Here is a 23,810-nt window from a genome sequence, read left to right on the forward strand (position 1 = left end):
TATAGATACATATTAATTTAAAAGTTTATGATAGTGCAAAGAAAAGGGAAAGGATTTTTGGAAAAGATTACTTGGCTGTGAGACTACCAAAATCAGGATGGTAATTTTCCATTGCTCTTGTGTTTTCAGCTCATTTCATTCAGATTTTAATATGCAATTCCAAAATAATTCATAGAGGTACTCAATATTTACCTCATAAATATTTAAATTAGTGGTTCTCTCTCTAATTTAACTGCACACTAGAATCACCTGGGGACCTTTTAAAGATTTCCAATGTCAATGCCCAGGTTTTATTCCAGACCAAAGAAATCAGCATCTTTGGCAGAAGAAGTATGAATACTTGATAGTGATGCTTGTAAACTTAATTTTGCATCACATCAAGAGGCACATAATGTTGAGTTGTCCCATATGACAGACATGCTGAGTTTGGTCACCAAGCTAAACTGGTAACTACCAAGTCACTCCATTGTAAAGGTATGTTTTCTCTTCGTAATTAGCAAGTAATCTGTGGGCTTATATTTTAGAACCTTGTAAATATTCTGTTCCCAAATAATTTTTCACATAAACATTCAAGCATTCATTGATAATTATTATAATACGAGGTTGCAGAGAAGTGAGTTTCTAATTCTAGTGTTCTCTACTTATTTGTTAGCTTACATTCTTCTGTGAAGAAGAAGAATTTTGCCTCTCCTCACCCACCTCCTTTTTTTGAGTATACTTTGTGGATTCACGGATTTTTATTTGTCCAATATGTTTCTCTCTGTCACTACAGTCATTATTTATTTTGATGATGAAATTGTTCTGAGTTTGATAATTAGGGATCACTTCAAACAGGGTCATGTGTCTTTTTTTAGTATATGCTAGTGTTTTTTTTTTACAAATTCAAGTACAATTTACACACAATAAAGGACATACATCTTAATTACAGCTTGAGGAATGTTTAAATATAAAAACACCCATGTAACCACACCCATATCAAGATATATACTATTTCCAGTAGCCTAGAAGGCTCCTTCATGTTCCTTCCCTATCAATACTTAGCCCTAGATCCAGACTAATCACTATTCTGACTTCTATCACTATAGCTGAGTTTTGCCTATTCTTGAACTTTATATAAACAAAAACATACAGTCTGCATTCTTTCGTGTCTGGCTTCTTTTACTCTTTATCTCACTTATTTCAGTGAGATGTATTCCTGTTGTTGCATATGGCAATAGCTCATTTTTTTTCTACTACTCTATGGTATTCTCTGATTACTTCAGAAGTGAAATTGCTAAACCAATTTCATCTCAGGCATCTGGCATATATATTTTTCAGGCTTTTGATTTATATAACCCACCTGCTTTCCAAAAAGCTTATACCAATTAATCTCTCACCAGAAAGATATGCTTAGGTACACATTTTCTCATATCCTTGCCAACTCCAGCATTTATCTTTTGGAAAAACCTTTCTTAAATTTGAAAGCAAACTAATGATGTCTTCTTTGAAACATTGCACTTCTCTTATTACTCATTAGGTAGTTTATTTTTCATAAATTTTTGGCCACTTGTATTCATTATTTGCCAATTTTTCTTTTTGAATGTTCTTTTGAAAACCCAAGCCAGTTGAGCAGACAAAATGTAAGCACAACCCTTTGTTATCATATAATATATATGACAATACATATTATAGTCACATATATGACTGTAAAGTTTCAATTGCATTTTGACTTTTAGTAATTTTTTGCTTTGTTTTGTTACTTTTAGTAATTGAATGTTAACTAATGTTTTGCAAGAAAATAAATTTCATAGCTAAAACAATTTGGGAAAATGTTAAAAAAATTGTTATTTTTGTTTCTTAACTGTAGACCTCATAAACTTTTTCATGCTAATGTGTAATGTGAATCTTCTACAGATCCTTATTTTTATTAAGAGAACATTTGCAGAATGATCTACACAATATGATTTGAGTAACTCTCAAATTTTAAAGTATATGCCTAAAATACAATTTCTGGATAAAAGCAAATGAAATGTCCATTTTTCTCATCCTGGCCGCGACAGGCAGAATAACACATCTTCCTTCACCTCACCCCAACCCCAGTGGGAGATGTCCTTGCCTTAATACCTGGAACCTGTGAGTATGTTACCTTACAGGGCAAGAGGAACTTTATAGGTGTGATTAAGTCAAGGACCTTGAGATGGGCAGATTATCCTGGGTTATTTGGGTAGGCCCTGTCTAATCACACGGGTCCTTAAGGCAGAGAACCTTTTCAGGCTGTAGCCAGAGGGAGATGCAACTACTGCAGAAGGTCAGAGGGAGAAGCAAACTTGCTTTGAAGGTGGAGGAAACGACCATGAGCCTGTAAATGTGGCTGCAACAGGCATGGAAATGGTTCTCCCCTAGGGTTTCCAGAAGGACTGCCCAGTGCAACCCATGTTGGAATTCTGACCTACAGAACTGGAAGATAATAAATTCGTGTCATCTTGAACCACTAAATTTATGATAGTTTGTTACAACAGCAATAAGAAGTTAATATACTGGTCAACATTCAATATTATCGATCTTTTAAATTGTTGCTAATTTGAAAAATCAAAAATGATATTTTGTATTTATTTTACTGGCATTCTTGATTACTGGTGACTTTGAGCATTTTGTCCATAAACTTATTGGATTTCCTTCCTATTTTTGAATTTCTATTTGTGTCCATTTTTCTTTTAGACTGTTCTATTTTATCATTGCTTTGTAAGAGCTTTTTATATATTATGGAAATTAATTTTTGCAGGTATTTTGCCCAGTTTTTCAAACTTGTTATATATCTTCGCCATTTTTTAAAATATCAATTTTAGATATTGAATCATTATTTTCCTTTATGTTTCTATCTGTAATGTTTAGATAGAATTTCTCTTCTTAAGATTATAAAAGTATTCACATTTTTTCATGTTTTCACATTTAAATCTTTGACCTGTAGACAGTTTATTTCAATGAAGGTGTGAGGAATACATTTGTTATTTCTTTTAATTGCTAGCCAATTATTTCTGGATTAATTATTGCTATGGATTGAATGAGCCCCCCAAACTTCATGTGTTTGAAACTTAATCCCCAATGCAAGAGTATTGTGAGGTGGGACATTTAAGAGGTGATTAGGTCACAAGGGCTCTGTGATAATGACATGAATGGATTATGGATATCACAGGAGTGGGTTAGCTATCTGGAGAATGGGTTTGTCATAAAAGTGAATTTGGCTTTCTCCCATACTCTCTCACTGCATGACGCCTTCCTCCACATTTTGATGCAACAAGAAGGCTCTCACCAAATGTGGCCCCTCCATCTTGGACTTCACAGCCTCCAGAATTGTGAGCCAAATAAACTTCTATTCTTTATAAATTACCCAGTCTTAGCTTTTCTGTTATAACAGCACAAAACAGACTAAGGCAATTATCTTTTCCCTACCGATTTTATTTTTTAATTTTTTATTGTTTTAGAGACGGGGTCTTGCTCTTGCTCAGGCTGGTCCTGAACCCCTGAGCTCAAGTGATCCTCCCACTTCAGCCTCCCAGAGTGCTAGGATTACAGGAGTGAGGCACCATGCCCAGCCATCCCTATTGATTTTAAACGCCACTGTATCATACACTAAATAGCTACATTGCAGGGAAACCAATCAGGAAGCTATTGCAGAGGTTCTGTTTCTGGACCCTTTTATCTATCCCTGTGCCAGACAGAGTCAAAGTGTTTTAGTAACTTTATAATTTAATACCTGGAAGGGCAGTTCACCTTCATTTTCTTTTAAAACTTTCTCAGTTATTCATTTATCTTTTAATTCACTGGAGTATTTACTGAATGCCTGCTACATGCCAGGTTCTGTTCTGAGTGTTGGAATTCGAGATAGACAAGGTTCCTGCCCTTGGAGAGCTTGCGCAGTCTAGAGGAGAAGAGGGACCTCCTCCTCTAAATTTATTAAAGGTTGTGATAAATTCTAGGAAAGAAGGAAGTAGGAAGATGCAATAGAAGATATTTGACTGAGGACACCGATCCGGGAAGGTCTTTCTGAGAAGGAAACATTTCCCAGGAAGAGAAGGAGCTAGCTGTGTAAAAGGAGCGCTCCAGGTAGAAGGAAGAGCCAGTGCAAAAGTCCTGGGCTGGGGCAAAGCTTGTCATATTCTGGGAATAATATGAAAGGTTGTGGGACTGAAGCAGCATGAGGGAAGAGAAAAAGTGGGTATCTTCCATTTTTTCCCTGCTCCCCATCCACTGTCTACCCCACCCTGTGCCTAAGAAGGCTGACTTCTAAGACTGCGTTCATGTCTCCCTTGCCCTCTGGTTTCTGGTTGAGTCCAGTCACTGGGGACTACTGGTAGGACATGAGAGGAAGGGAAAAGAGTGGAGTCAGGAGATTTATTTCCTTGACTCCTTCCCTGTGGGGCTGTCTCCTGTTGCCCACACCCTGTACTGAAGGTCTTGTCACCAGCCCTTCTACACAGCCCTCACGCCAGGCTCAGGCCTCGGGAGGGAATGGCTCCCAGGTGTGACTGGGGGGGGGGTTGCACCTTCCATGTTGCTTTGCCTAAACTCCACTCTTACCTTTGATTAGATTCGCATTTTTAAAAGATCACTCTGGTTTCTTTAAAGTATGAACCAGAAGGATGGAGGTCTAGGGCAGGAGGACGGGGAAGCAGAGAGAGAGAGATTGGCAGTAACATAGTTAAAACCAGGATTGACTTCAAAAAATCTTGGATGTATGGACACCAAGAAACACAGGACTCTGAGCTCCATTCATTCATTCCATTTTTTTCAATAACTATCTACATGCCAGGGACCATTATTATAGGGACTCAGGAGAGCCGAATAAATAAATTATACAGTATGTCTGAAAGAGACAAGTGGCAAGTGATAATGAAAAAATAGAGCAAGGTAATGGGGTCAGGAACACAGGGGCGGAAGAAGAGGGTGTAATTTTAAATAATCCATCACTGAGAGGGTGACATTTGACCTGAGCCTTGGAGGAGATGTGGAAATGAGCCACATAAAGACTATTCCAGGCAGAGAAGGAGGTCACTGTGAAGGCTCCAATGTGACGTACATCCGGCAACGTCACAAGCTGCTGAGACCAGTGCAGCCGGAGTGCAGGGGCCAGGGGAGAGTGGAAAGAGATGAGGTCTGATCTGACAGGTCACAGAGCAGCAGAGAAAAAGGAATCGCTGGCTCCTCCTCTCCACCTCCCACCCCACGCCCCAGGGGTCAACTTATCCATCACTTGGGGAGAGGTGAGCACTCTCACACTCCTCTCCTGCCCACTGCTCCGTGATAGGGTGGGGAGAGCCAGTAATCACTCTTAGTTTCTCAGAATGTATTAGTTCTGTCTGATTATGCCTATGCAGTGTCGGGCAAGAAATGCTGGCCCAAGTCCCCAGTGTGTGTAAATTGCACCACTAATCTTGCAGGGGAGTTGGTGGCCGAGCCGCTTTGGGTCTCTGTGGCAGCAGCAGACAGCCGGGTAGAGCTGGATGATGGGCTTCGCAGCACCAGAGCAATGCTATTGATTTTCTTTTCCACTGAGGAAGACGTTTAAATGCATTTTCGAATACCTTTGGGAGAAACAAGAGGAAAGGGAAAAAAAATAGTCTCTCTCACTGGTGAGCAGTAAATTTAAAATAAACCCTTTTAAAAAAGGCTTTATTATGAAAATTTTCAAACATTTAAAATTAGAAAGGATAGTATATTGGACCATTGTGTACTCATTACCCAAATACTATAATTATTAACTCATGGCCAATATTATTTTTTTTTCTATTTATCTATTTATCTAGCTGTATCGTCTTTTTTCCTGGGGTATCTTAAAGTGAATCCCAGGCATTTTGCACCCCTGCCTTGGTGATCCAGTTTATGCAATCTGTCGCAACTCCAATCATGCCTTCTTTGAGATGTGATTCTGGGTATTTGCCCATCTTGTTCATTCACCATAACTGTAGGGTAGAAAACCTCATGCTCCAAGCCCATCTCAATTCATGAGTGAGGGATGCCAATTCCCGTCACACTGGAAGAGTCACAAGAGACCCAGATAGTGATGACTTCATGGAGACCCTTACCTTGTGCACAGTCACTAGCTCCTTTAGCCCTGCCATACTCCCGTGTACTAATGAGCATCTGTGTGACTTCCTGGACATAGGTGAGTGGGTGTGGTGCCCATGTCCACCTGGTCTTCTACCTGACTTCAGATGCCCAGGAAGGATGACCCTGGTGTACCTGCTGCTTTGCCATCGCTGCACAAACCAGAGAAGGTGTCTTCTAGCAGCTAGAGCTCAAGCTTCTTCTGGTATATACTCTCTCCTCCTCAGAAATCCAGATGGTCCTGACCAACAATTCTAAGAGTTTGGAGCAGCTCCCTCAGGGCCAGTCTGACCACCACACTCACTCAGGAAGTCAAGAATGGCCTTGATTTCATGCAAGCCAAACAAACTATGCATGTCAAGTACCTTGTGAAATCCACAAGGGGCTGGGCACCATGTCTCCTGCCTGTAATCCCAGCACTTTAGGAGGCTGAGCTGGGAGGACTACTGCAGGCCAGGGGCTCAAGACCAACCTGGGCAACATTGCAAGACCACATCTCTAAAAAACCAAAAAACAAAATCATCAATCTGTTCTACCTGGACAGATTGTCCCTGACCAGCATACTACTCATCTATCAAACGAATGAATGCCAAGTGTCTTACCATGTATTTTGCCTGAAATTTCTCCTTATCCCACCTCATTCTCTTTATCCTCTGCAGGTATTATTATTTCCCAGAATGTGACAGGAGCCATTTAGTTGCTTAAAAAAAGAAACAGATTTGACTGACCCATCTTAGAATAGTTAGATTTCCAAAACACAGGCTGTGGCTATTACATCTTTATATTTGCCCAGGAGTTAGAAATGGATTTAACATAGGATCAGTTCATGTTTCGTTGGAGGGGACATTGATATGCTGACTTTTGTTCTAATTTACTAGTTTCAGAAAGTGTAGATTTGGCTCTTATGAAACTTGGTTCACTAACTGTTTAAAAAATTATTATGAAATATTGAAGATACATTAGAAAGAAAAAGAATAATAACCTCTCATTTACTGATCCTCCACTTAGGAATCAATCATCACCAGCACAGTTGAAGCCCCAAGTCCCCCTTCTCCAGTAAAATTCTCCTCCCCTCCCAAGGTGGTGTTTGTCCTTTCCGTGAGCAGTCCTTTGTAGCTTTCCTAGATATGTATGTATTCTGAGGCAACTTATGGCACTGTTTTGCCCATTTAAAAAACTTTTCTTGGCTGGGTGCAATGTCTCATGCCTGTAACCCCAGCACTTTGGGAGTCCAAGGCAGGAGGATTGCTTGAGGTCAGGAGTTTGAGACCAACCTGGGCAACATAGTGAGAACACATCTCTACAAAAAATAAAAATACTAGCCAGGCACAGTGACATGTGCCTGAAGTCCCAGCTACTTGAAAGGCTGAAGCAGGAGGATTGCTTGAGCCTGGGAGTTCAAGGCCACAGTGAGCTATGATCACACCACTGCATTCCAGCCTGGGTGACAGAGTAAGACTCTGTCTCTTAAAAAAAAAAAAAAATCTGCCAGGGAGCACATCCTCTCAGTATTTTAGAAGATCTTCCAAGACTGGATGCTACAGAAAGAAACCCAGTTTTGCCCATTTTCCCCCTTCTCCCCGACACCCACACCTGCACCACTGGAACTATTTGGAATAGTAGTCCCCTATTCCAAATTCCTAGTGCCACAGCTGCAGGGCCCAGGGTTGGGGGGCAGAGGGCAGGTACTAAACTAAGGAGCACTTAGGAACCCTTAGCCCACCTCAAGCATGCCCAAGACTACCTGGCAGCATTGCCCCTGGGAAGTGAAGGAAGGGACAGGGCTGATGGGGAACATGTGCTGTTTGGCCACTTGAAGTACACCTGTGCCTTGGAAAAAAGGTACCAAGTCTTATGTAAGAGAACTTCTATGAGTAGATTCATAAGATGATGAGATCCCATTTAACAAATGTTTATGACTATATGCTAGATGCTGAGATAGATGAGTCCTGACCAGCCCCTCCCCTCAAGGAGGTCACAGTAAAAAGAACATATAATTAATGACAATGCACTGTGAAAAATGCTTTAGAGTGGCATTCAAGTAGTAGCAGAGTGTCAGAAAAGACAGAAAAATCCTCCCACCAGGTTTTAATTTCCCCTTCACCGACCTTATCACAATGTATCCTCACATCCCGAAGAAAACTGGTTATTATAAATGTCTGAAACAGTGGAATATGAAACATTGTGGTATATAAAATTATTGATATAGACTATAGCACTTTATTTTTCTTTTCTGATTATAAAACAGTATAATACGTACTCAATGTTAAAAATTCAAGGAATTCAGAACAGCCTAATGAACAAAGAAAAAGCCTAGCCAGGCAAAACTAAATATTTTGGGAAATAAACTTCCAGATAAATTTCTATATCTGAGCATGTGCACACACACATATACACATACACACGCTTTTTATAATAGGAATCACACTGCTGATAGGCAACCTGATACTTTTGCTGGATAATGTTTAAATCACTTTTAATACTGTATTCTAATGGCACAGGGAGCATCTGTTGTTTTTGTTTGCCTTATATCCTCATCCTGATTTCTTCTGGGAAACCACTCTACCCTTGTGGCTCTGGTGGAAGCCCTCCAACATAGCATCTCACATCTTCCTCCCACAGCCCTGGGGTCCTGTAATCGACCCCATCTGGTTCAACCTCAGTACAAGCAAGACAAGTGAACAAGAAAAGTTTGCTGTCCAGTTGTTAATACCATCTCCTCCCACCTACTCTCAGATTCAGTTCTGACACTTTGCACTCTGTAGGTAACCTATAATATCCCATTGTTTGGACCCGTGTTCCTTATTCGTATACCGTTTTCTTTTTTTGAGACACAGTCTCACTCTGTCACCTTGGGTAGAGTGGTTAGAGTGCAGTGGCATCATCGTAGCTCATAGCAACCTCAAACTCCTGTGCTCAAGCATTCCTCCTGCCTCAGCCTCCCAAGTAGCTGGCGCTACAGGCATGTGCCACAACACTCAGCTAATCTTTCTTTCTTTCATTTTTGGAGACAGAGTCTCACTGTGTTGCATGGGCTAGAGTACCATGGCATCAGCCTAGCTCACAGCATCCTCAGACTCCTGGGCTCAAGCAATCCTTCTGCCTCAGCCTCCCAAGTAGGTGAGACTACAGGCATGCGTCACCATGACTGGCTAATTTTTTTTTTCTATATGTTTTTAGTTGTCCAGCTAATTTCTCTCTATTTTAGTAGAGAAGGGGTCTCATTCTTGCTCAGGCTGATCTCAAACTCCTGAGTTCAAACAAACTCCTGAGTTCACCTGCCTCGGCCTTCCAGGGTGCTAGGATTACAGGCATAATTTTTCAGTTTTTAGTAGAGATGAGGTCTTGCTCTTGCTCAGGCTGGTCTAGAACTTCTGAGCTCAAGCAATCCTCCCGCCTCAGCCTCCCAGAGTGCTAGGATTACAGGTGGGAGCCAGCGCACCCAGCCTCCTTTTCTTTTCATTTCTATGCTTTTGCTTTTCTGGGTTGTTTTAGTCTTGTTATTTGTTCATTTTCATTATCCTTGATTATTTCAATTATTCTCTGATGGTGAATTTGCAGATTTCACATTCACTTCTCCTTTGAGCTATGTGAGCAGCCATCTTTAGCGCAGGTATCCTGTGTCAGCCTCTTTCATGGCCATAGGCCCATTCCTGTAACTTTGCAGCTGTGCGGGCCTTTGCCAGCTCAGCCTTTCTATTCTTAGGCCTTTCATAAACACCTCTTCTGTAAGACTACTCATCTGTAAAGACAGTGCTGAGTGGGGAATCATACTGACAGTGCCATGGTCCTCCGATGTGAGACAGCCATCACAGTCTCGACATTTGAAGACCAAAGGTAAGCAGGCAGTCCTCGAACACTTCATTCACTGATTCAAGCAGATGGATTTCCAGACACTGTAAGGAAGGCTGGGAATGCAAAGATGAGTGAGAAAAGATCTTTTCTCTTGAGAAATGAACAGTTTAGTGGGCTAGGCAGCCAGCTATGTAAGCTTATAATTGCAGGGAGAAACAGTTTAATAAATATATGTATGAAATATTTTCTTAGAAATAAACAAACACCAAAAGGACATATACCAAAAGTTAGCATCGGTTATCTCTATCAGACGATTTGTTCCCTTTTTGCCTATCTGTATTTTCGGAATTTTTCCTTCAATGTGTATTTATTACATAGAGAAAGGTAGCATCTACAGAAAGCAGCACAATGGGATACACACTATGTTGGAAGTGGGCACAGTGTCCTGAGGAAGCAACTAACTCATCTGGGAAATCAAAGAAAACATTGTAACATCTGCCTCTTCTAGTCTTACATATGTGTCTCTCACATTCCAACCAAATGCAATGCATGGCCTTGTTTGGATCCTGGTTCAAGCAAACCAATTGTAAAAATATTAACAGTATAAGACAAGTAAAGAAATTTGAACCCCGACATGACATTTGATGACACTAAGGTAGCATTATTATCATGAGGTATGTTAAAGGTACTGCAGTCATATTGGGGAAAAATAATTCTTATCTTTCAGATAAGTATATGTACATACTTATGGATGAAATTACATGAATTCCAGGGGTTTTATAGGAAAATAACCATTGGGGATATGAAGTGGCTGGAGATATAAAATAGAAAGAATGCTCATGAGTTAATGATTATTGAAACTGGGTAATGGGTTCATGGGTACTCATTTTAATATTTTCTCTTGTTTTGTGTTTAAAATTTTCTATAATAAAATATGCAGTAATAAATAATATATTTTTTGTAATAAATGAAAACATCCTTGAAATGTCTCTATCTTTAAAATGAGCTCAGCCAGGTGTAGTGGCTCATGCCTGTAATCCTAGCACTCTGGGAGGCCGAGGAGGGTGGATTGTTCAAGGTCAGGAGTTCGAAACCAGCCTGAGCAAGAGTGAGACCCCATCTCTACTATAAATAGAAAGAAATTAATTGGCCAACTAATATATATAGAAAAAATTCTCCAGGCATGGTGGCACATGCCTGTATTCCCAGCCACTTGGGAAGCTGAGGCAGTAGGATTGCTTGAGCCCAGGAGTTTGAGGATGCTGTGAGCTAGGCTGATGCCACGACACTCACTCTAGCCTGGGCAACAAAGTGAGACTCTGTCTCAAAAAAAATAAATAAATAAAAAAATAAAATAAAATGAGCTCAAAAGGCATATTCTCCACCAGTGAACAAGCACACCACAATTGAACCATGTGTGTTGAAAAATACACAAGCGGCATCGACAAACTCACATGCATTGTATATTGTCTATTTCATAATCATCTGATCTGTGTCAATCCCATTTGTCTTGTAATTTCAACATACATTTTTATATTATCAATATTTATAGTGTACTTACATATAAGAACCAAATATTTTAATCTTTTCACCATTAACAATTATATCAATTATGTTATAATCATGATACTTTTTCTCTGTTAGGCTATAAAACTAGCAGTGACTAGTGTCTTACTTATCTTTCTATACATAGCAACTATCTCAATACTTGCTACATTTCAGATGCTCAATAAACATCTGTTAAATGAGTGAATAAATAAATGCAATTTAGGATTACTCCATTCAAAGACCTATATTAAGTCTAGTGGAATCATCCATAAGTCTGAAGAATGTAAACTAATTCATGCCTTACAGTTTACTAAATGCTCCACTGCTCATTTGATCAGAAACATAACATGCTTCTAGATTTAGTGTCCATTTAACACAATCACTTTGAATCCAAATGGCAGAGAGAGGTAAAATACCTTTTTTCTTTTGGGAAAGCAATGCAAGGCACTCAGTAGCCATCCTTTACCTTTATTTCATCCTGAATTTCTCCCACCTGCAAACATATATTAAAGGGAGAGGTGAGTCAGGAATGGGACAAAGGATAAAGTGAAGCTGAGGGATTAGGTCAGTGAGAGAGTGAGTCTCAGTGAGTTTCCCATCTCAGGATCAATAAATGACTATTTCACTTAATATTAGGTAATATTCCATAAAGGCCAAAAGCATGTCATAACTTACTTTTTTAGATTGGGACAAAAAATATTCTTGGCATCAAAATGATTTGTTCAAAATATGTACCCATTTGATCTCTGCAATAACAGTGTGGGATAAACGGAGCCTGCCATCTCTGTTTTAAAGAAGAAGAAACTAAGGAAATGTACCCTTCATTCAACCTGGGATTTTAAAAAGTGACAATTTTTTTAAATGCAGTATAGTGGGATAATAATGTTATGTTATCACTGCCAAGAAAGAGCTATTTGCTTTGAAGTAGCTGTTAGATTTATAAGTACCCTTTAGATCCTTAAAGGAAGTATTTGAGTAATTTCCAAACTCAAAAATCTCCAGAATAAGGGAGATTTGTTTGTCAGCTTGGTTGTTTGTTTGTTTGTTTGTTTTTAGGTACTTGAACTGCTCCTTGAAAAGCAGGGTGCAGAAATCAAAGGCCTGATTGTGCTGAATCCTTCTCTTTGGTCATTATTCAGACTGGTTCCCAGCATGCTGCAGTCCAAAGGAAAGGGTCCAAGTTCTGTTTAAAAATCCGAGACTAAAGAGCTTACTCAGCACCCTATTCATATTGGTGTTACTTGCATTCATTATTTAAAATCTTTTGATAGCTATTTGTATGCAACAACCTTCAGCTCCTGGAAATATATATTCTCAGAAGACAGGAAGCACCTCCCTGACTTAGTTATGATGAAAAATGCTTTTCATGACTATCCCCTCTCTTGAAGGACCCCTGGAACAGCCAGGTCCTTAGGCATAATTAAATCCCAGAGAAGAGTTTTACAGATCTGCAGCGGGTTTGTTTTTGTTTTTGTTTATTTGCTAATTCACTGTGTGTGTGTGTGTGTGTGTGTGTGTGTGTGTGTGTGTGTGTGTGTATGTGTGAAGAGGGAGTTTTTCATTTGGTGGGGAAAGGAGAATTTTAGAATGAAACTGCCCATTGCTGCTTGGCTATTCTCAGGACTGATGAGAACACCTACTCTTAGGGGAATAGACAATGATTTGTGTTGTTGTTCCGTTTCAGCATCTAAAAGAGTGAGGGTGTGTTGCAGCAATCTATTTGGAAGAATGTGTTTTGAATTTCCCAATTCAAAAGACTTTGTAGGGCTGAGACACAACAGCATCAAGGAATGCTTGGCATGCCAACACAAATCACAAAAAAACCAGGGCTTTTCTAAGAATACTAGAATTATATTTACTTTTTAAGTACAGGAAGTGGAATGGAAAGAAGGAATTCTGGAGAGCAGATACCCCAGAAGAATCCCAAAGCAGAACTCTTCGCACAAGGTTATCCAATTCTCCTTGACAGGTGCACAAGCAGAGAAGGCATTCGGTCCTTGAGGTGACATTTCCTTGGGAGGTTATGACAATTATGTCTAGCTTACGGCAATCCAGCTGACCCTGAGCGCAGGAGCATCGCTGCGACCGACCGCAGCAGAGAAAAACACGCTAGCCGGTCTGTCACCCCTCCCGCGTCCCAGTCCCGGGGGACTGGAGTAGCGTTGGAGTCTCTGACGCCATCCCTTCCCGCCTCTGGCTTGCACAGAGCATGCGCTTCCTCCTCCCTCACTTCCTCTCCAGGAGGGAGCTGGAGTAAAGCAACGCCCCGGCGGCCCCGCGGCCGGCTGCGCGTCACAGGAACTTCAGCACCCACGGCGCGGACAGCGCTCCCCTCCACCTGCGGACCCGGCTCGCGAGCGCCCGCAGCCCTTTCCGACCCATTCGCTCCGAGCCGCGCCGGCTCCGGCGGCCGCCCAGTCCCCGCCACTCTCCCTCCCCGCACCCGCCCTCCAGTCTCTTCCTGTTTTTACGCCTCCTTTTCATTCATAACAAAAGCTTCAGCTGCGGGAGCCCGGCGCTGGGCTATTTCTGAAGCGGAGCGTTGAAAGAATGGGGTTCCTTTGGACTGGCACTTGGATTCTGGTGTTGGTGATCCACTTCAGCCCGCTACAAGCTTTCCCCAAACCGGGAAGCAGCCAAGGTACGTGGACACTTTTCTTTTCCACAGCTCCCTTCTATTTCACCACGAAAAGGTAAAGCTTGACATAATCCGTGAGCTGTAAATCTCACGCTGCCTCCTAGAAAATGATCAAATCATATCCATGAACATTGACAGAGAAATCAGTTTGCGTTTAGAGACAGGAAGACAGATTTTTTTTTGCTTTACTTTTTCAAATGATAAAACAATAACATGGGTGGTTTTTAAAGATCTTATTTTGAAAAAGGGAGACCTTTTTTTTTTTAACCTAAAGTGGCTGGGATTTGTTCCTAGTTGTTTTACCACCTTTCTCAGATATTCTATTTATAACACCAATCCAAATTATGCTCTCTCTAGTTGTGAATAGCTGGTAAGCCAAGTGTTAGAACCGTATGTTAGATTTCTGGTAAGAAAAAAAAAAGTGTGATTCTATAATATTAACTCAGGAAATACACCGAGAGAATATACAAAGCAACATTGATAATTATTGTTATTGTATAATCTTGATAATCTTTGTTAATATATATTTGGTTTCATAGTCATCCAAAAATATTTCTAAATATCTGTTTCTCCTTCTTTTTGATGATTTTATTCAAATGAGACATATTTTGTCTTTTCAGCACACAATTAAATTTATATCTGTGTGTGTTTGTTCTAGACAAATCTCTACATAATAGAGAACTAAGTGCAGAAAGACCTCTGAATGAACAGGTAGGTCAAAAGTAAAATTAGAAATGCTATTTCATTTTGCTTTAGTTATTATTACTTAGTGTAATTATGCTATGACATTTTGGTCATTTTGAACATACAAACTTCAGGAGCTTAATAGTAAATTGAGTCTACCCACAGCTGAGATGTGAAAACAAAAAGAAAAAAAATTTTAAGTTTCTTTTAAGAAATATTAATTAAAATTTAAAAATAGTAAATTGACAGAAATTAGTATGGGAAATCTAGTTTTGGTAAGTTCTGTGCCCTAATAGTTATATACAGGGAATTTTGTATGATACATAGAGCTGACTGTATAATAACCCAGTAAGCTCAACATCATACCCACTCTATTGTAAGATTGCTTAATTAACCAGAGATTAATCCTTCACCAATATTATAGGAGAAAGGAATGAATATTCATAGAGCATCTTCCCTTGATTTTTATCTCATTTAATCCTTATAACAATGCTTTGTGATAGGAATTATTATCTACATTTTACAAACAAGAAAACTAAACCCCATGGAGATTAAATCATTTAGCTCTTATACTTGGTAAGTAGTGGAGCAATGGTTTTAAACCTGGTCTATATCCTATTTGTTTCACAGATTGCTGAAGCTGAAGCAGACAAGATTAAAAACACATACCCTCCAGGTACAAAGACATCCTGGTGATGTTAATTTAAATAATGTAGACTATGAAAATCTCAACTAAAATGGCTATGTTGGGTTTGGGGGCTTTTCTTCCAGAAAACAAGCCAGGTGAAAGCAATTATTCTTTTGTTGATAACTTGAACCTGCTAAAGGCAATAACAGAAAAGGAAAAAATTGAGAAAGATAGACAATCCATAAGAAGCTCCCCATTTGATAATAAACTGAATGTGGAAGATGTTGATTCAACTAAGAATCGAAGACTAACTGATGATTATGATTCTACTAAGAGTGGATTGGATCATAAATTTCAAGGTAAATGTGAAAAAAGAACTGTTTTGCCACCTATTTTCTCTAACTTGGAGTTTCCCACAATAGGTTAATAGAAAGTCCTATATTTTAAAAATATCTCTTATACACTCATACTCTTTTATTAGCCAAGTCCAAAATTGAGATAAAGCCCAAATTTAGTGATAGTATGCAAAGTTCCTGTTCCGCAGAGTCCCAAATTTTATTGTCCATTTAAAAGTTCCTTCACTGATATGCTTTGAAAAAATTTTTAAATCTATATTTTGTTATTAAATTCATTTTAACATTCCAATTAATTTTAACAATTAGTACAAAGAAAATATAATAATTTTCAAATAATTTGATCAATAAAATACTCCCCCCAAAAGTGAATTAGCCACTGTTTCCTTTTTAATGTTCTCCTTCTAGCCATATCCTTTCTTCTTTAATCATCCTAACCTTTCCATGGCTTCAATTACATCCATATCCGGATGTCCCATATCACTAGGCCAGACTTCTCTGAGCTATAGACCTATTTAACTGTCCACCTACTTAACATTTTCCACTGGAAGTCTCAGAAGCACCTCAACCTTATCTCTATGCATCCCACCCTGTTTAGAGTGCTTTTTCTTTAGGAAAGGGACTACTATCCATCCAATTTTTCAAGACAAAAATCTAGGATCAAACTATTTCTTTTTTCCCTCACCTCTCAAATTTTTAAGCCACCACCAAATCTTATTAATTTTACCTCTCACTTATCTGTCAATGTTTTTTTCTCTATCCCCAATCACCACCACTCTTGTCCAAGCTCTAATCACATTTCACTGGAACCATGGCAAAATCTACAATTCTCCAGGCAAATGCTATCTACCTTCTCCAACTCATTCTTCATGTGGCAGGCAAAGTGGCCATTTCGACACACAGATATGAGCATGCAACTCTTTTTCATAAAACCTTTTAGTAGAGTCTAATTTCTCTTAGGCTAAAAACAAAAATCCTTAATGTGGCTTCTACAGTTTTGCATGGACTGGTTCATGTCTGCATTTCTAGGTTCATCTAGCACACATGAGCTAATAGAAATCTTCTTACTTTCCTTCATGTCACTTTATGCAGTTTATAATTTTACCTTCATTAAGTGTGACTGCCTATGATTAATGTCTTTCTCCAAAACTAAACTGAAAATTTCACAAGAATAGAGATATTGTAGCCCCAGAGTCTAGATGCTCACAAATTCATTGAATGAATTTATAATTGAATGAATGAACAAATGAAAGACTACATGAGGGAATAAATGAAATGCTTTAGGTAGACACTGAAGAAGTGAATGTTTTCTATTCTGAGGACCAGCGCTTAGGAGTGAGTGAGTGTACAGGCTTTTTTCTATGTCTTTATTCTGTTCCATGTCTACAAGAGAATCATGTTGATTATTTCTGCCAGAAAACAATGGACAATTAAATTGAACTTTCAAAGGACATAATAGCCTGAGGAGAGTTCAGAAGTGTGTTGTGTATCTATGAGTTGGGGTGGCAGCAATGGTTTATATTTTGACACATGTCATTTTCCATGCTACTCAGGGAAATTTGTTTTTTTACTCTTGGATTCTACTTTTTAACCTAAAATATTTGGACTAGACATAAAGAGACACTGATTATACCTGCATATAAAACAGATTCAATCACTTTGACTAAATTGACCATTTGATTTAATAAAAAAAGAAATAGTGTAATGTTTGTTTGACTGGATTGGTTAAATTGCTTCTATATGCACAAAAGAGACACAGATCTGTTTAGGATTTGACCACAAACTTAAGTAATATTTAAATTGTTTAACATTTTATTACCATCCCAAATATGTTTGCAACTACCAAGTGCTAGTCCTGATGGCTTTAGGTTTGCCCTAGGAGTCATTTAACTCCACTTGAGATCCCAAAGAAGCTGGGCGAAGGTTCTTGGAGAGATTGTATATGGAAAAGCTTCTGGTCTCCATTCATGGCCTACAAATCCTGGGACCAGAGGATTTAGAACCACCAAACTGAATAGAACATCAGAAGGGATGATGTAGTTTTCATCCCAAAAGGGAGTGTAAAGTAGACTAACTTCTGCAGGGTGCATTCCCAGACCTAGTTAGGAAGTTAGGAAACTTACAAATGGGCTTGTGCTATAAGGGTCCCTCAGTTCTCCTTTTCAGTATTTTTTGTAGTACACATGGTTTAGGATTTTTCCAAGTTTCTTTTATAAAGTAGTGTTTTGGGACTACAGGTGCATTGACCTGACAAATACATATTGAGAATTCTATGTATCAGACTACAAACTAGACAATAAGTTCTGTGCAGTTGGGGACCATGCCTAACCTATTTATCACTCTATTTCCAGTATCTGGCACATATTAAGACTTTAATAAAAATGTATTAAACAAATGAATGCCAAGTGCTATATTAGATGCTATGGATTCAAAACATAACGGGGGGGGGGACGGTGGCAGCACGGTGGCTCACACCTGTAATCCTAGCACTCTGGGAGGCCGAGGCAGGAGGATTGCTCGAGGTCAGGAGTTCGAAACCAGCCTGAGCAAGAGTGGGACCCCGTCTCTACTATAAATAGAAAGAAATTAATTGGCCAACTAGTATATATAGAAAAAATTAGCTGGGCATGGTGGTACATGCCTGTAGTCCCAGCTACTCAGGAGGCTGAGGCAGCAGGATTGCTTGAGCCCAGGAGTTTGAGGTTGCTGTGAGCTAGGCTGACACCACAGCACTCACTCTAGCCTGGGCAACAAATCGAGACTCTGTCTCAAAAAGAAAAAAGACATAACTGGGCAGATGATGACTTGGGACATGGCCCCTCTGATATCCACTCAGAATGTTGTGGCTACTTAACGAAAGTTATAAGTGTCCAGTCCATATTTGGCTTCTTTCTGGGGGTTTTTAGAGGGTGAAATACCTCTTCATGAGCACTAGGGAAGCCATTCTGAGTGATACTGTCTATTTTAGAAGAGCAAAGGGAAATCAGTGGAAGGTAAGGAACAGTAGTCGAGTATTCCACTATTGACCCGTCCAGGAAAGTTCTGCTATGGGAGACCTAAGTTCCTGGCTCAAGAGAATACAGCAGTGCAGAGAGGAAAGAGGCTATTTCTTCAGTGGGTTACTAACATCCTCCCTGTTGTGAAGTAAATGAACTGGAAAACAGTCATCTCAGTTATTTTCCAGCTCTAGCAAGCAACCAATATTCTTCCTGTTTCAGATCCTGAGGGATAAGTGGGAAGAGAAATAAATTCTTCCACCTCTGCATAGGCTGGGGCAGTTTCTGCTCCACATATCCCCAAGAGCCTGACTTGCAACCCACAAATGGGAAAATCAGGCCTAAATCATAGTCTCTGCTCCTGAAAAATAGATGATGAACCCAATTTTCAGCCAGCCAGGAGGGGAACTGATTTTTTATTTATTTATTTTCCTTAGGGGCTTTCCTGCTCCTTTGTCACTCTGATATTCAGGCCTCAAAAACCTCAGAGCTCACGGGCTGGCCTACAGCTTAGCAATTATATCCTGATGGAGAACTTTCAGTCCTCTGTGTATAATCACCCCACTCATTTTCCTAAGCTTTTTCCAAACAAGAAGAAGATATTCTGCCCGAGGCTGCATGTACCCCCATTTCCGCAGAGTGTGGGAGAAAGGCCATGGGAGAAATTCCCTATCTGAATCCCCAAAGCCATGGAAGAAAATGGCAGGCTCAGAATAGATGTATTAGGTCCTTCTTTGAGTGACTATGATGAGAATTATTAGGGCAGAATCTGGCCAGGGATTCAATTGCCATTTCCTCTAGAAGATAATTATAGTTCCTTTATTTTGAAAAACAAATCCACTGTATATAATAATATATTAGCTTTACTATAGTACTTTGCAATCTAAATGTGCTTTTACATCTTATTTCATTTGATCTGCATAACAATCCCACGAAATAGATACCCTTAGTCTCCTTTACAGTGGTCTGAGGATGTATAGGTAACAAGAGGTTCTAAGACTTCAATATCCTCAGAAAGAAAAAAAAAAAAACAAAAAACAAGAGGTATCACTGGTTCTAAAATTCTGACCTTTCCAATCTGCCTAGAGGTAACAGGGAGTTAAGTGCCTTGTAAACTTGATCCACTCAATATAGTATAGATTGGAGAAGACTAATGGATTCCTGAAAGTTCTCCGTGGATGTGGTGCAATGCTTCATTGCCACTAACCCTTTCCCTCAGGATGGGCCCTTGTCTGAAGTAGGACTGCCAAATGCATTCCCAGGAAAGCCAAGGATACATATTTGCATGCTTCTCTGCAGAGATTTACATATCACTTTGTGCAGATCTGTTGCCACATTTTAAAAATTTGAATTCCAGGCACATAAAATAATTTCCCTATTCTCTGGAGAACGGGGCTAGTCACATCAAGCTGCCTTACATAAAGGCACTCTGACACATGTTCAATTATAAGTAAATATTTATTCCAGGTAAGTCATCAAATCATCAGAATCCTCACACTCTCTGATTCTGGGTGGGAGGTAGGTTTCTCCACCCCTACCCCAAGGAATTTGTCTGCAAAGGGAGCACATGTGGGAATATTACCTGACAGTCTTACTCCTTGTATGGAAATGGGATATCATATTACATAATATATAGAAGGGTGATTTGAATAATATGACATACTATATAAATATGGTATACTATGTAACTAAAAAGTAGCATATTGTTTGCATTATTAGTGATAATAATAAATGGAAAGCCCTTTTGTGTTTTCTTCAGCTCTTCCTTCCTCCTGTAGCCACATAAAAGCTTTCAGAATTTCTATTATTATCCTAGCTTGTTAACTTGAAGACCAATTTTATGATAAACCAGGAGTTTATGTAGACCAAGCACCACCATAAGTGATCTCAAACCTATCTGAGGGTACCAAAGCAAAATATAGATTATAAATATAATATGATATGCAAAGTAGTTCTGGGATCACCATGGTTTGGAATTGTGGTTATTTCTGTCTAGATGATCCAGACGGCCTTCATCAACTAGATGGAACTCCTTTAACTGCTGAAGACATTGTCCATAAAATTGCTGCCAGGATTTATGAGGAAAATGACAGAGGAGTGTTTGACAAGATTGTTTCTAAACTGCTGAATCTTGGCCTCGTAAGTCATATGCATGAGACTAAATCAAATTCTTAGCACGGTTTGGGGCATGCCAAGAAGCCAAGCCACTTGATTCAGGTGTTTATAATGCATCTACTTTATTCTAGTCACCACAGGTTTCAAGGACAAGTGAGGAATAATTCTTTTCCCCCAGGAGTTTATGGTCTGTCAGAAGAACTAGACAAGTGCACACACGCCCATAATGCAAGCTGCTTAAGAACCGCAGAGCAGTTCAGTGTGCCAGAGAAGAGCTTATAGCCAACTGGCAGTGAGGGAAGGCTTCAGAGGAAGAGGTGTTTGAAGTGAGCTTAGGAGGATGGTTAGGATATAACCAGCAGAGATAAGAGGCATGTGTGTGACAAAAAGGAAATAACATGAGCAAAGGCATGCATTGTGTATGAGAGAACCTCTAAGCCAGGGGTCCTCAAACTTTTTAAACAGGGGGCCAGTTCACTGTCCCTCAGAACGTTGGAGGGCCGGACTATAGTTAAAAAAAAAAAAAAAAAAAAAAAACTATGGGCCGGGCGCGGTGGCTCACGCCTGTAATCCTAGCTCTCTGGGAGGCCGAGGCGGGCGGATTGCTCGAGGTCAGGAGTTCGAAACCAGCCTGAGCAAGAGCGAGACCCCGTCTCTACTATAAATAGAAAGAAATTAATTGGCCAACTAATATATACAAAAAATTAGCCGGGCATGGTGGCACATGCCTGTAGTCCCAGCTACTTGGGAGGCTGAGGCAGGAGGATCCCTTGAGCCCAGTAGTTTGAGGTTGCTGTGAGCTAGGCTGACGCCACGGCACTCACTCTAGCCTGGGCAACAAAGCGAGACTCTGTCTCAAAAAAAAAAAAAAAAAAAAAAAAAAACTATGAACAAATTCTTATGCATACTGCACATTTCTTATTTTGAAGTAAAAAAAAACAAACAGGCAAAAACACCCACATGTGGCCCGCAGGCTGTAGTTTGAGGACACCTGCTCTAAGCAGTCCCATCTGAATCCGCCTCAGCTTTGCTCCTCAGCCCTGAGCAGCCCTGACAGGATTTACTAAAATGCCAATATTGTGGCGTTTCAAAGGTTACTGGAGACTGAAGCGATGGAGGAGCAACTCCCGGGGTGTTTCTCAAAATAAGTGTTCCTTGGGTCTCAGCAGGCAGGACTGACCTTGGGCCCAGAGACCCTTCCAGGAGTGCGGGGCAGTCACTAAAACAGCCAGCACACAGTGGAGGCATAAGCCAGGGCTGTCTGAAAGACTGTTCGGAAGGTTCCTGTTTTAAAAATAGATGTTCAACTACAGAGTTTAGTCCTGATTTTTTGTTTTAAGTCAGAAGGCTGGGAATAGCTGTTATATGCTTTGCTTCTTTCTAACAGATCACAGAAAGTCAGGCACACACACTGGAAGATGAAGTAGCAGAGGTTTTACAAAAATTAATCTCGAAGGAAGCCAACAATTATGAGCTGGATCCCAGCAAACCCACAAGCAGGACTGAAAATCAGGCTGGAAAAATACCAGAGAAAGTGGTATGTACATATGTATGTTGTGTATGTGTGTATATTCATGTACATGAATATGCGTGCGTGTGTGTATATACTTGTATCTGCATGTAATTAATACCTTACCTTGTACCAAAAAATATTTGGGGCATGTGGCATTTTTAGCCTGGTTAAGGCTGAGCACTGTGGCTCCCGTCTGTGAGACCAGCACTTTGGGAGGCTGAGGCAGGAGGGTCACTTGAGGTCAGGAGTTCAACACCAGCCTGGCCAACATAGCAAGACTTCATCTCTACCAGAAACAACTATATTCATAAAATACCAATAAGTTAAAAGACATAAATGAACTCTACTTTGAAAATAACTAAAAGATTAAATGTTACATTCTATTATATAGTAAAGGTTGTATCTAATACCACAGAGTAAAATAATATATAATATTATATGAAATAATAACATCACACGATAACAACTATTTGTACAGTTCCAGTGTACTGGAAGCAAATATCTCATAGCTCTTTTGGTATCCAACATCTGTTCCCACTAGATGTCATCATCTGGCCCCAAACCCACAAAAAGAAGTGGGTTGATCTGATCCTCTGCCACCCCAGCTTTTGCATTCCCCAGTGCTAGCTGCCAGCTGCTGCCTGTCTGTTCCAGGCTGCACTCTTCTCCTGCTCCTTCCCCTTCTCGTTGGTTTAGGTGCCTTTCACCCTTCACCCAGACTGGTCATTCTTTCCTTCCTTCCCTTTCCGTACTCCACACCTCTTTATCTTTTCCTTAGCATCAACCAAGGAAACCTTTCTCTTCACCTTAAATTCTCTTAACACTCTAGATGAAGCTGACCCTAGGAGGGTATCATGCTCCTCACTTCTCCTTTGATTTTCTTCACCAGAGCACCTGGGCCCATGGATCCTCATCTCCTCCAACATCCTGTCTCAAATACAAAGCAAGAGTCTATAGGCATATTCTGTTTTTTTTTTATTTCAGCATATTATGGGGGTACAAATGTTAAGGTTACGTATATTGCCCATTCCCCCCTCCCCACTCAAGTCAGAGCTTCATGCGTGACCATCCCCCAAACGTTGCACATCTCACTCATTGTGTTTGTATATATCCATCCCCTCCTCCCCCCTCCCACCTGCCTGACACCCAATAAATGTTATTTCTATATGTCCACTGAGGTGTTGATCCGTTAATACCAGTTTGCTGGTGAGTACATGTGGTGCTTGTTTTTCCATTCTTGAGACACTTCACTTAGTAGAATGGGTTCCAGCTCTATCCAGGAAAATACAAGAGGTGCTACATCAGCATATTCTGTTTTAAAGAGACTAGAAAATAGGAACTGGGTCTGCATTTTTTACCCGATAGCCTAAAAACTCTCCTTTGCTCTCCCCACTTCCAATCCCCACCAGTTGCCATCTTTTTAAACAGCTTTTGAAGATTCATCTACTCTAAAAAA

The 23,810-nt window shown here is 40.0% G+C and overlaps 1 protein-coding gene across 1 annotated transcript in view; it reads left to right on the forward strand.

Annotated features, from left to right (window-relative positions):
• Nucleotides 1-13,669: 13,669 nt before the first annotated feature.
• Nucleotides 13,670-23,810, forward strand: part of SCG3 (secretogranin III) — a 37,136-nt gene continuing 26,995 nt past the window's right edge. The window contains exons 1-6 of the mRNA XM_012763475.3: nucleotides 13,670-14,068; nucleotides 14,724-14,776; nucleotides 15,380-15,425; nucleotides 15,521-15,736; nucleotides 20,723-20,865; nucleotides 22,229-22,378. Coding sequence (XP_012618929.1) covers nucleotides 13,978-14,068; nucleotides 14,724-14,776; nucleotides 15,380-15,425; nucleotides 15,521-15,736; nucleotides 20,723-20,865; nucleotides 22,229-22,378 — 699 coding nt within the window. The 5' untranslated portion in view covers nucleotides 13,670-13,977. The remainder of the gene's footprint in view (nucleotides 14,069-14,723; nucleotides 14,777-15,379; nucleotides 15,426-15,520; nucleotides 15,737-20,722; nucleotides 20,866-22,228; nucleotides 22,379-23,810) is intronic.

The sequence above is a fragment of the Microcebus murinus genome, chromosome 6 (assembly GCF_040939455.1).
Source record: "Microcebus murinus isolate Inina chromosome 6, M.murinus_Inina_mat1.0, whole genome shotgun sequence".
Classification (NCBI taxonomy): domain Eukaryota; kingdom Metazoa; phylum Chordata; class Mammalia; order Primates; family Cheirogaleidae; genus Microcebus; species Microcebus murinus.